Source organism: Castanea sativa, chromosome 4, assembly GCF_040712315.1.
Source record: "Castanea sativa cultivar Marrone di Chiusa Pesio chromosome 4, ASM4071231v1".
NCBI classification, from domain to species: domain Eukaryota; kingdom Viridiplantae; phylum Streptophyta; class Magnoliopsida; order Fagales; family Fagaceae; genus Castanea; species Castanea sativa.
In genome coordinates, this window is record NC_134016.1 from 45,649,991 (window position 1) to 45,663,502 (window position 13,512).

The 13,512-nt window shown below is 31.4% G+C and overlaps 1 protein-coding gene across 1 annotated transcript; it reads right to left on the bottom strand.

The window, feature by feature from the left end:
• Nucleotides 1–410: 410 nt before the first annotated feature.
• On the bottom strand, nucleotides 411–4,969 carry LOC142631454 (BTB/POZ and TAZ domain-containing protein 1-like). Its single transcript, XM_075805626.1, has 5 exons — nucleotides 4,717–4,969; nucleotides 4,280–4,413; nucleotides 3,172–3,475; nucleotides 2,623–2,936; nucleotides 411–886 (listed from the first exon to the last, which is right to left on the bottom strand). The coding sequence occupies exons 1-5, from the start codon at nucleotides 4,858–4,860 to the stop codon at nucleotides 700–702; spliced, it is 1,083 nt and encodes a 360-aa protein (XP_075661741.1). The 5' UTR covers nucleotides 4,861–4,969; the 3' UTR covers nucleotides 411–699.
• Nucleotides 4,970–13,512: the final 8,543 nt, after the last annotated feature.

Genomic DNA, 13,512 nt, shown 5'->3' on the forward strand with positions numbered 1-13,512 from the left:
AATTCTACATGGGCTATTATTGATTCTGATAGGTAGATAAGATTCCCTTATCTTTATTTTGTCCCTTTTAAATAAATTATATCTTTGTTTACCCCCCAAAAAAAAACTACTTTTTAAAGGTCATTTGATATGAGGTTGGCCTTATTTATTTATTTATTTTGAGAAATCAAAAGAGGATTTTTTTTTTTTATATATAGAAATCGAAAGGAGGTTAACTTCTAAAGTTTTCATTCATTTAAAAATAAAATAAAACAAATCCTCAAAATATGCACATAACTTGTGAAGGGGTTAGTTTATATGAATAAGATATGATGTATAAATTAAACACTTTTTTTCTTCCTTGTATTACTGCCCAAAAAAAATTAATAAATATTTGGCAACTAGATAGGAAATCTAAGGAAACGAAGACAAACAACAAAACCATATGTTACTTGCATTTGAATAAATGGAGAGATTTAAAATTACAAGCAACAACTCTCAAGTTCTCACCTACTAGTACTACTACGTACTAAATGTTAAATTCCGTGTTGAACCCAAACTCTCAATTTGGGACTCGCTCTTATAAAACAAGCGCAGCACAACAGTACTACTAGCCTACCTTCATATACAAAGAAGACTCAAACTTACTTAATAAAATAAATAATTGACAATAGAATAATGACACTTATATTGGCCCTAATACAATGAGCAATTAGAAATTTATAATCTGAAGCTTCTAATTCCATGGTTGTTGTCGTTGTTGTTGTTGGTCTCTTGTAGTTCCTCTCTTTTCCTCTTGGGCAATGATAAGGAAGAAATGGCTTTGGCTGACACAACCTTCCTCACCAGTAATCTCCACCTTGCATCATCTTTCTTGTTGTCTTGCTGCATTCTCAATTTAAATTGCCTGTCACATTCCCAAAAGAATTACCTCAATTCAATGAATAAATTGACAACCCATGTTTGAAAATAACACAGCAACATTCAGTGCATGCAATAGCCACCGTTAGGTAAAAAGAAAAGAAATGCAAAAAGACAATGGACCATTCACCATGGTGTGCTAGGGAAAAGGACAGAGCATTACATTGGACTTCCGACACACAAAAATCATGATATTTGTTAGAGGAGAGATAGAAAGTAGGACATGTCCAATCCTATCTTTTCTAATGAATTATAAACCAGTAAAAGATTTGAAGGAGTCGACAATATAATCTATTTGCTGACTTCTGCAAAAGCATGAAGTGAAAAAAAATATCTTATCGTCGAATAATTATATGTTTCTTTTCATAGTATATGAGTCCCAAACTTGTGATTGTGGAGCAAGTTGTAGGACTCGATAATAATTTATTTGCCGACTTCTTCAATATTATGAAGTGAAAAAAAATATCTTATTATCGCATATATGTATCTTTCTTTTCACGGTGTATAACTCCCAGACATCCGATCGAGGAGCCCATACACTCAAAAAGTAATCATGCATGAATCTAAATGTGACATAATATCTATTGCATGAAGTGAGACTAGCAAGCACCTAAAATACTTGAGGTCATGTTTGATAATGGACTTTTCATGATTAGCTGTAATTTTTAGTTGGACCCCATTTCTTGGCTTTATCAGGCTAGTTCATTTCCCCTTCCTCCTAATCAAAGTTTGGTCCATAATAAAGCTGTGACATTGATGGATAGCATTTTAAGAATGTGGTTGGCATTGAGAAAGAGCTAGAACCAGCTGACCTATGGTTTAAAAAAGATTAAAATTACAGGTTAATCGATTGTGACACAGTAGCAACTATTCCTTAGAGGCCGACCCTTCTTCTCTTTGTTTTGCTAACTTCATTGGAGACCAACCGTGCATTGATAGCCGCTAGAGTCACTATCTAATATAAACTAAATGGGGTACTACTGTACGAGTGTACAACGCAAACTCATTGATATTTATATTTAAATTGAATTGGGAAAAACATTTTAATAATCCTAAGCCAAAAAGAAAATCAGACTGGACCATGCCAATAAATTTGGACCGTTCAAAAATTTTAAATCATAACAGCTGCCAAATGTGGGGAAAGGCAAATTGAAAGCTAACCAAACACGATTCTAGTCATTAATTCGAATTTGAACAAGCCAAAATTGTCAAACTCATGTAACCTATTCACTTATATATATTTGATAAGCACATGAACCTATTTAATATAGGCTATTGTAAAATTCAAAGGTCATATATGATAATACCCCATCTCTATAACATATATATATATATATATATATATATATATATATTTTTTTTTCAAAACCATATAAAAACGTGTCTCAAAACTCTCAAATTTCATTTTCTCAATGGCCCATTTAAATGATTATATATGAAAAGCAACTAAGATTTAGTTTTAAAATTTTTGGGATAAATTTGTATGACCAATTGATGATTATATCAATTTTGTGACAAACAAACTTAATAATAAATAAATAAATCATATAACCAATTGATGAATCGTATATAATATTAAGGGAGGGTAAGACTTAGCTCCAGTGTGTTAGAATCGACATAATTTAAATACGTGACAAAAATCAAACACGTATTTGTATCGTATCGATTCTAATGTATTAAAGCACGGGAGGTCAGAGTCAATTAAGGATCAAATTAAATTACCTGCAAAGAGGAACTCTGCAACAATCATGGTGCTCACAGATTGAGGAGTGCAATCTAAGAAGCTGCCACATCCTCTTACACCTTAAGCACCCTCCATTCACCCTTTTCTTACACGTGGCAAAGTGTTTAATCAGGAGCTGGAGACCTTGACACGTGGAGAACTTGCTACAGGGCCCCTTCTCTGTGGGCTCCATGTCATATGGCCCAACACTTGTGCAACCTTCCGTACATATGTGCTCCAAACATTCCATTGCCTCACTTAGCTGTAGATACAAGCTCTGCTCCTCCCTCAGCCTTCTTGATCTCTTTCTTCTCTGTTATTACCAAATCCAAATTTAATTAATCAATATAAGTTAAAAGAACTAAAGAATTGAATTGAAAACATATCAACAGATTTAGCCTAAAATATATAATTAATTTAATCTAATAATCTAAATATACTATCAAAACTTTGAATCGATTATAGATTTTTAATTGATTAATTAGAATCGGTTACATGTATGGATAAATCACCATGTAACAAATTTAATAAAAACTAGGGTAATTTACCGATTCAGCTTCATCCATAAAATGTAAGATCTCGAGCTCGAGCCAAGGGTCATGATCTTGCAAGAACTTCCAGCCTTCAGTTTTCTCCACAGCTTTGAAATTGTTGGCCACCAATTTCATGCACTTGAGGTAGAGATTTGGTGCGTCGCACATTCTTGCGAGTTGAAGCACATCCACCACATTCTCCATCGTAAGCCGATCACCCAATACCTTCGTGCAACTCTGCTTCAACTGTGGGACCGAGTACACGTGGGACAACGCCAACAGGTGAATCCCATACTTCTCCCTCTCCTCCTCCGAACACCTAAAACACCAGGGACACTTTTGTCATTTCACACGGTCACTCATTTTCATTTATTAAGTTTGATTTCATTTTTAAATTGATTTGATGGTTACTAATTTTTGTTGAGAGAGTTTCAACTTTATTGAGGATTACTCTTTGTAATCAAATCAAAACACCAATCAATTTTTGGTGTAGGCAGGAATTGAATTCTAAATCTCTTATATAAGATGGTTACTAATTTGAATTTGGTGTAAGCAGGAATTGAATTCTAAATCTCTTATATAAGATGGTTACTAATTTGGAAGGTTAATTTTAACCCCAAAAAAAAGATATTTAGTATCACAAAAATATATCACAATAGAACGTAACTATTGTCACATGAGAGCGACATGATATATCTCAATAACATAAAATAAAATCAAAACATAACAGTCAAATAAGTTATGAAGGCGGCTAAGATGATAAATTAATATAATCTTTGAACAAATTCAAACTTGCTGATTATTATCGAATTATAAAAAAATCTTAAGGTTCAAAATAAAAATAATTTCGAAAATTTCAGGGTCAAATGTGTAATACATTCTAAAATAAAAGAAAGGTAGGTACCGTAAGGTAAAGTAATAAAGTACCCTTTTTTATTTTATAGCACGTGTATATACTAGATTCAGTTTTGACCGTATTTAAAATTTATTTTTACACACTAGACCGAAAAGTGACAACCGTTGGATTGATTATAGGCGTAACATAAGGTAGATGAAATGGACGGCTGATATTTAGCGTGAAGTTACCGTAAAAACAAAGAGAGACTAGAAAGGCTGTACCAACCTGAAGGAGTAGAGGAAGCGAACGAAGGAGACAACAGCGTCATAGGGAACTCCGAGAATCGGAATGACTCTCTCCGAACTCCGATGCTTTCGTGGCCTGTCTATGATGTTCTCCAACACCGGTGACGCCGAAGCCTTCACAATTTCCAAAACAAATATAAATCAATCAAAAAATGAAACATAGTTATAACATACTATGTCCAAGTCAACAATACAAACTTCTGTCCAGAATAGAATACAAGCACGTGATGAATTTTGAATACATGTCAGAATCGTATCGGATTCAATATATTGGAAACATTACTCCAATTGAATTAGATCGATTATTATAGTTCATATGGATCTTCAACAGATTGTATTATTTTAGGCTAAGAAATTAAAGTATATTATATAAGTTTCTAAAAATGAGAGATGAATTGGACATATAGAGTAGAGTACCAGGATGCTAGAGTGCGCAGGGACGCGAAGAGCAGCGGAGGTGATGATGTGGACGTCGGGTTCCGGCAGCTCTCGGGCAGTGGCTGAGGAGTAACCGTAGAGGTCATCGGAAATGTTAAGAGATGTAGTTTGATTTTCTTCCATTTGTGTCTGTGAGAGAGAGAGAGAGAGAAGAATCTTTGTTGGGAAGAGAGAGAGAGAGAGAGAGAATATGAGAAATGAAATGAAACGAAATGAGCGTGTGTTGGGAGGCTGTGGTTGTTGTTGTCGCTTATATTTATAGACAGCGGAATGAGAAGGAAGTAAGAAGTAAAGAAGTGAAAAAAGTTAAATTGACTAATGCCCGAATGTTTCGCCGAATCCTCTCTGCCACGCACGCGCTTTCATCACTGTCTTTATTTCATTTTGTATTATTATTATTATTTTTGATGAGATTTCATTTTGTATTCTGATTTTTGTGAGTACAGTTGTTTCTATTCTTTTTCTTTTTCTTTTTTATTATTTTTTGGGTAAGGAAAAGTGGAGTACAGTTTAGTTCTTTTGTTGTTGTTGTTGTTGATATTCAGAGCAGAGTTTTAGTTCAGGTGATAAAGTGGAAATCCCATAAGTTTCAAAATTTTTCTTATGGGAAAATTTTACCTATTTATTAAAAAATAAAATAAATAAATCTCGTGTCATACACTTTTAATTTCTTTTTTGAAAGTTGCACTAACCTCCATTAAGATGTATTGGAATGAAATTTGAAATTTCCTTAAACTTTTGTATTAATGATACTTTTAAATGAAACAAATTAGCCTATCTTTCATTAAAAAAAAAAAAAAAAGCCTAGACTCTCTTAGGTATAATATTACTTCTCTAATAGAATGTTATGTTTAAGAAAAAAAAAATCCAAAACTTATTGGAGAGAAGTGTCATCTTGCTCATAGTTTGGGTAGAAATATTATTTTTAATAAATATTTTGTTGAGAAAGTTAGGCATAGATTTAAGGAAAAGTGTTATTTATACAAATGTTTGGAGAGTGTCATTTCAATAATCTCAAGGGATGATAGCGTGTAATTGACATTTTTTTGTAGTTAGTGTGTAATAAAAGTATTGTCAAGGATGCATTTAAACAAATATATAAATATTATTCCAATCACAAATTATTACTTTAAAAGGCATACTACAAGTAGTAAAAAAATTGTGTCTCTAATATTGCTCTAATGCATTTGACTATGACATGGTGATGAATCTTTTGGGGTGTTTGAAGTTAGGTAGGTTGGTTGTGTTGTCATCCCCAATCAAGACATAAGAGAAAAAAAGAAAAGGAAAAACAAAGGATAGCAATGATTTGCAGGTATATTGAGTTTGAACAAATAGACAAATAGATGAAACTTGTGTGGTCCTTCTTGTTTGGATAAGAAAGTTAACAATGTTTTGTCAAGCCAATTAATTCATTGAAGAGGGTTTCCCTTTTTTTTTTTTTTTCTTGTCCCTTTTTGCTTTTTTTAGGCAATTCGAGATTCTAGTTCATTTTTTAAAAAAGATTTTTAAGGGATCAAATAAGCTAATATATTTATGCAGTAGTTAATATAAATATTCATATTTTTGTTAAATAAGAAAGTGACTCCATTTTATAGATTATTATATATTTAAATTCCCAAATACGTTATCAACAACTATACAATAAAGCATACAATTTTGGTGTTGGCATGTTAGTGTATTTCTGTATCTCATCTCCTTCCCTTATATATGTGTGTGTTTGTTTCTCAAAAAAAAAAAAAAAAACAACTGTACCATAAAAAAAAGTCCAATTTCATTCAATTCTTTCGGGAAAAAAAAAAGTCTAACTGAGTAAAAAATTGGCTTACAAATTAAAAAGTGGTTAAAAAATTACTATCACAAACAGTAACGCTTTAAAGCTTAGAAAAAGTATCAATTTCCATTATCATTCTTGACCATGATATGTTTTAATGATGAAAAATATGTTTTTATATGTGATTAATATTTTTAGGAATTGTTTTCACTATTCATCAACCAGAACCATTAAAAAAAATCACATTATACATGCAAAGTGTAGAATTTATTGTCAGATACGCATCACATATAAATTAATCCGTTGAAGAGTGTTTCCTTTTTGTATTGGCCCTCTTGGCAATTCGAGAAATTTTTTTTTTTTTTTTGGAGACTCGGCAATTCAAGGTTCTGGTTCATCTTTTAAAGATTAGAAGGGGGTCAAATTAATGAGCTAATATCTCTCTCTTAAAAAAAATTAATGAGCTAATCTATTTATGCAGTATTTAATTAAATCTTCTTATTTTTGTCAAATACTAAAGTAACTTGGGTTTTGAATTATATATTTAAATTCCCAAATACATCATCAATAAGTTATAAAATATAGAAAACTCCAATTTCATTCCATTCTTACCATTTGATCAACTCATGATTATCAAAGTCTATGTGCTTACAAAAATTGCTATCACCTCTAAGTGGTTAAAAATTACTATATAACCGAAGGTAACGTTCAAAAGCTTAGAAAGTATTCATTTCCATTGCCATTATTGACCATAATATGTTTTAATAGTGGAAATATTTTTAAGAATAGTTGTCTCTAATTCTCAACCGCACCCATTTAAAAATAACTCACAATAATTATGAAATTTCAAAGTCTATATTAATTGTCATATACGCATCACATATAAAATAGAATCAATAGATCCATATGTAATTTAATGTGGCATCTTGATCGCTAACAAATGTTAGATCGTGAACCATTGGAGAATAGCCATGGCATTTACACATTTTTTATTTTTTATTCTTTTTTTTTTTGTGGAATAAATGACCCAAAAAAATAAGCTATCGCTCTTTTTTCTTTTCTTTTTTCTTTTCTTTTTTTCCCTTAAAATTACATATATCACTTGATTAGCAATGTGTTTGGTAAACTGTCAAGTTAATTACAATCCTAAACTTAATTTGAAATTGCGGCACTCTAAATGTGCCGCCATAGGTCAAGGTTTGTAGCAATGTTTGTAAAAAATGCCATCATAGCAAGGGAATCAATCTCGTAGCCGAGGCTGTACCGGTTTGACCAGTGGAACGATATATTTCGATACCGGTCAATACCGGTGTACCGTTTCGAGTTTACCATTATTTTTTATATTTATAAATATATATATATATATATATATATATATATATGTATGTATGTGTGTGTGTGTGTGTGTGTGTGTGTGTGTGTTATAAATTATATAAAAGTTTACCATAAAACATTTTCTAAATTCAGAACAAATTATTCATGATTTTAGACTTGAGTATCAATTAAAAGAAAAAAAAAACACAATATAAAAAATAGAAAACTTAAAAGTTACCATTGCATACTAAGAAAACAAATAATACTAATAAGTTAATGCAAATAAGTTACTATTTTGTCTTAACAAAAATTCAAAAATTACAAAACTTAAATAAATAAATAAAAAATTAAATACGGTCGGTATTGCCCGAAATTGACCGGTATAGCCAATATTTGAACTGGTATGAAACGTTGATGTTTTGATATCGCTATATATACCAGCATGGTACATACGGGCTAGTACGGTCAGTACTGGTACAGATGTGCGGTATTGACTACCTTGCATCATAGCCAAAAAATGCTGCCACAAAAACGTTAGGTTAGGCCTGCTTTTTAGTAGTGATTCATTTCCATCAAATCAAATATACTTATTATCACAAATAATTCGAAAGTTTCTAAGAGAAAAGTCATAAGGCTTTTTAAGGACAATACCTTCAATTTGATAAAAATACATAATGACATACTTGAAGGTGGGTAAAACTATGGACTGAATTAGTCATAAGGATTTCAATTGGCACAATGTTGAGACGTTTAAAATTCAACAATGAAAGGGCCTGCATAACAAGGCCATATAACCAATCGGTGGAATTGGTCGAGTTTCAAAAATGAAGCTAATTCATAAAATAAGCTCAAGTAAAAATGACCAAAGTCTTTAAGATAGTGGAGTACACTCCTTTCTCCATTCTTTTCCATGCAATAAGGAAATTCTGGGCATCACAGTATCACACCACTCCCTATGATTCTTAAAAAGGGAATTTGCCTTGGCTATGGCCACATATATGATATATCCCCCATGGTTGCAGGTGGAAAGTCTCGTCATTGTCATGTTGTATTACATGCGAGCTGTGTTGGTGAGGCACTGAGTAATGTGGGATGTGAAGGGAGGTGGCCTTCTACATAGCCTCATTTTAGGGCATACTCGACTGCCTTAACCGAAAAAACTATTCTCAAGATTTCAATTGGTCAAGTGGCCCTAAGCTCAACAGAATGCCTTTAAATTGGTCGAACATTGTAATTTTGAACCTTCATTGTTGGATTTGGTTAACAAGGTTATACTTACTGGGATTGAAACCCTTAGATCAACTCACTTACTTGCCCATCCTTAAAACCGTAAATAAACTAAGTTATTTATGCAAAACTCATACTAAGTATAGGAAAAACTTGTTTATACATATTATACTACGAATTTATCTGGCAAATGAGTCAAAGTCAAGCTTAAATTTATACTCAACTATCAAACAAATCAAGCTCAAGCATAATAACACTATTTATAAACAAGTTTCAGAGTATAGTGCTCGTTTTAAAAATACATTTTATGTGTACTCATGTATAAAAAATATACTTATAACTTGAATATGTAATATACTTTGGTCCAATGAGTTGGTACTCAACTTCTATTTGAAATAAAATTAAATTCAAGTTTTAATGATTCTTTTGAATTCTTTTACACCCATTTTAATCTTGTGCAATTTAGTAATTTACCCCTTGAGTACTATATGTAATTGAAAGGATTAATTACCCATTTTTTTAAAGTCATGGGGGGCGTGGCGAACATTCATCATTTCCAATGGAGTAAACAAAGTTCCCCACATATTCCTTCTCAAAAAAAAAAAGAAAAAAAAGTTCCCCACATATTCCCATTGCCTTCATGGAAAGTTGCTTTTAAAAAAAATGTATTATCTCAGAGACTCAGACGACGTGGATGAACATTGTGAATCTGACGTGGACCAGTGGATGGATAATACTCGACCTTGTCATCCAAAATTTAAAATAAAAATAGATTAAAATAATAACTTTTGGTGAACACAAGAGCTTGACTCATTCTGACCTGGCTTGTAACACTCGTTCTCATCCATTTCCACATGTGAATTCGTCCATTTGTAGCAGCCAAGTAACGTAGGGCCTGTTTGTTTTCATGGTATATTCATTTTTCATTTTCTTTATTGTATATTATTTGAATATAAAAAAGCACTTAGTTTTACATTTAGCAGTATTTGGCAAGTTACTTTGAATACATAATTTGAGTATAAAATGCATTGTACTCAGGTTTGGTTATCGTTTTTTTTTTTTTTAAGTAACTTTTCTCATTCACACACATCACATTACTAAAAATAATTAATTTTTTCTAAAATTCGAATATGCTACTGTATTTGTATTTATAGAAAACAATAACACTAAAAAGTTATATTTATTTTTTGTATTCAAATCAAAGTTTTGATGAAAACTAAATACAAATATTAAAATCAAACTAGTTTTTTTTAGCAGTAAGACCCACTAAAAACTAAAAGAAAATAAAAAACGGTTCTTTTTTGGGCTAACCAAACATGCCCATAGTTTATCTATTCTTGCCACGTGTTGAATACCCAGATGCTCAACTACCTCATACACTGTTCCAGGCTAGTTTGTGACCAAAGAATTTAACCAATTAGTTGTGAACACGTTGACACGTGTTGTTGATGAGGTGAACAACCTGACGCGTTTAATGTCTTACATGGGCCCACCCCACCTCTAAACTAAAAGCTGGATTTTGATTGGCGGTGATCTAATTTGGAGTTTCAAAAACTTGTGTCGGAGCGCCGTCAGGTCTACCATGTTGTTCCGCGGTACCAAATAATTTTTTTTTTTTTTTTGATAATCCAAATAAAATATTTTATATTAAACTAAAGAATATGTTTATTGGTGTTTGATTACATCCGTTAACGAAGGTTGCGTTTGGATACAGATTAAAGTTTTTTACGTTTTTACATTTTGTTTTTTTTTTTTTTGCAGCTGAGGGGGACATATGTGCCGTGCGTGTACTATTTACGTACTTTTTTATTAATTTTTTATTAAAAATGGCTCCCGCATTACTATTTATATATTTAAAAATTATTTTACTACAGTGTTTTCAGTTTTCAGTTTTTAATTTTCAGCAATAAATTCTATCCAAACGGATCCGAAGAATCGAATTAGCTCTAAGTAATAGTAAAATTTAATGAACATTCTTTAATTGAAAGTTTGACTCTTAAAAAAGAGTTGATTGTGTGTGTATATAGCTTTAATTTATAGATTCTATTTCTACCTCAAAAATCTATTTAGTATCTTGATTTGATGATTGATTTATAATTTTACACTAAAATCCAAGAGTCTCGATGATTAATTTTTATTATTAAATCAAGATACTAATTGAGAATCGAATCTCAAATATTTTATGTAATACATTCTTTCTTTGATTGAAAGTTGATTCTTAAAAAAAAGGTAGATTGTTTTTAAGAAATAGCTTCAATCTACAGTATAGAGTCTATTTATGATGATTGCATTTTATATTTTTAGTGTAATCGAAGATCTAACCTTAGATTTCTTATTTAATAACAAAAAAATTTCCGCTAATTAGAACTCACAAATTATTTCAATCTTCTTGACCGATGCATTTGGAAACTTGTTAAGCAAACCCATAATAAACTGATACATACACCTTTGAACATTCCATGTTTTATTTATTTATCAGGGTTTACTTTATCCTAATTTTATTGAGGTATGGTTGTCATGCACACTTGTTTAATTTCACCTTGATATTATATGATTTTGGTATGGTTGGCGTGGTTGGATTTTTTCTTTTCAACCACTTGGAAAAAAAACATTAGATAATGTTGGTATTTATTTTAGCCAAAGTGGATGGTGTTGATTCAAGTGGGATTATTTTGAATTATTCTGACCCAGTGGGCATTAAAAATTAAATTATAAAAAAAACTAGTGCAACCGTGTGAACGGTCATTTCCTAGAAGAAACATGCTATGGCCAGCTACTATTTTCTTATCATAACGTATTATAAGAGCATAGCATGATGCTCAAGCTTATGAGTGCGTAACTGTCGTGATTGAAAGTGTGAAACAAGAACCACGAGTATGGAAACTCATAGTCCCTCTAGATCATTGTGCTTTTAGCCTAGTCATTTCGATTACTTTTTAAAGTTTGATTTGGCATTGAAACACAGATTCTGTTTGATCATTGAATTATTTGATGTAAAATTTAACAAATCTATCATTAGATTATATTTTCTTTTTATATTTTTAATGATATATGTCATCAATCAAAATGTTTAAACTTCATGTTTTTGTAGTATAAAATTATGCATAAAAAATTAGTTTATAGAATCAATAGTCAATAAAATCCAATTGACACAAAATTTTACATCTGTGTTAAGAACATAAATGACATGCAATCCAACCATGGTTGTCAAAATTCCGATTTGAATCTTACGATCTTATGATTTTATGATCTCACTTGCCCAAAACAATCTGGATCTTTTAAGGATCTTTGCGATCGTTCAAAATCGGTAGGATCGTACGATTCTGACGATCCCAAACGACTTTAGTTTCTTGTAATCTTTTTTAACTTGACAGAAGGCTCAATTGGACCTAAATGAAAAATAAAATCCCAATAGATCAAGTTTTTCAACTCTAATGTAGAGAGAGTATCAGTTTGACCAAAATAAAATAAAAATCTCAATAGTGTCACATCTTGAGGTTTTTGGCCTCTTTAAATGATGCTTACAAATGGATGTAGTGATATATAGTAATTATATCAATGAATGTATACTTTATGTGATTATTTAACATACCAATGTGTGTTTTTTTGTTTTTTTCTTAAATAATGTAAAATCTTACGATCTATGATCCGATAATACGATTTATGATCCCACTCAACCTCCACGATCTTGGGTAGAATCCCGATTTTGATAACCTTGAATCCAACAATTAGATTTTTCGGAATATATAGCAATTACAGGGCCAAAATGGGCAAATGCCCTATTTGCGCAAAAAAAAAAAAAAAACAGTATTATATCACCTTTCCCAAACTAATTAGGGAAATGTCCCTCTTTTGAAACTCGATTTTCTCAAAATCGAGTTAAGCCCTATAATGGCATTTTAAGGAGCCTATAGCAGCATTTTTGAACTTAAGCACCATGAACTAGAGTTCTAGGTAAAAAAAAAAAAACTTGCATGGAACTCGAGTTACAAAATGCCGTTATAGGTCCTTAAAACGTCACTATAGGCTCCTTAAAACGCCACTATAGGGCTCCATAATTTTTTTTGAAACTCGATTTTGAGAAAATCGAGTTTGAAAAGAGGGGCATTTCACTAATTAGTTTGGGAAATGTGGCATTGGCCTTTTTTTTTTTTTTTGCGCGAAATGGGCATTTGCCCATTTTCACCGCAATTACTGTGCTTCATAATTGCTCTACCGTTTCAATCTTATAGGTTTAAATATACTATGGTTGATATATTTTCTATTGGTCCAACAGATATATTTTTATTTTGAATGCCGATAGGCATAAAAGTATTAAAAAAAATTGCTAGACTACTTATGGTTGTTGATGGTGTTAATATGTGTGCCCTTAAATTCTATTGTATAATGCTATGTATAACATTATGTTGTGATTAATAAGGTTGTTTTGTTATTATCTAAAATAATGGTAATATGAATAT

Bases quoted from the DNA above. Each gene is read 5' to 3' on its own strand.
- LOC142631454 (XM_075805626.1), bottom strand. From the start codon at position 4,860: ATGGAAGAAAATCAAACTACATCTCTTAACATTTCCGATGACCTCTAC. The intron at 3,476-4,279 runs GTTGGTACAGCC...CTGGTGTTTTAG, and splicing joins CGCTTCCTCTACTCCTTCAG to GTGTTCGGAGGAGGAGAGGG. The intron at 2,937-3,171 runs GTAAATTACCCT...TGGTAATAACAG, and splicing joins TTATGGATGAAGCTGAATCG to AGAAGAAAGAGATCAAGAAG.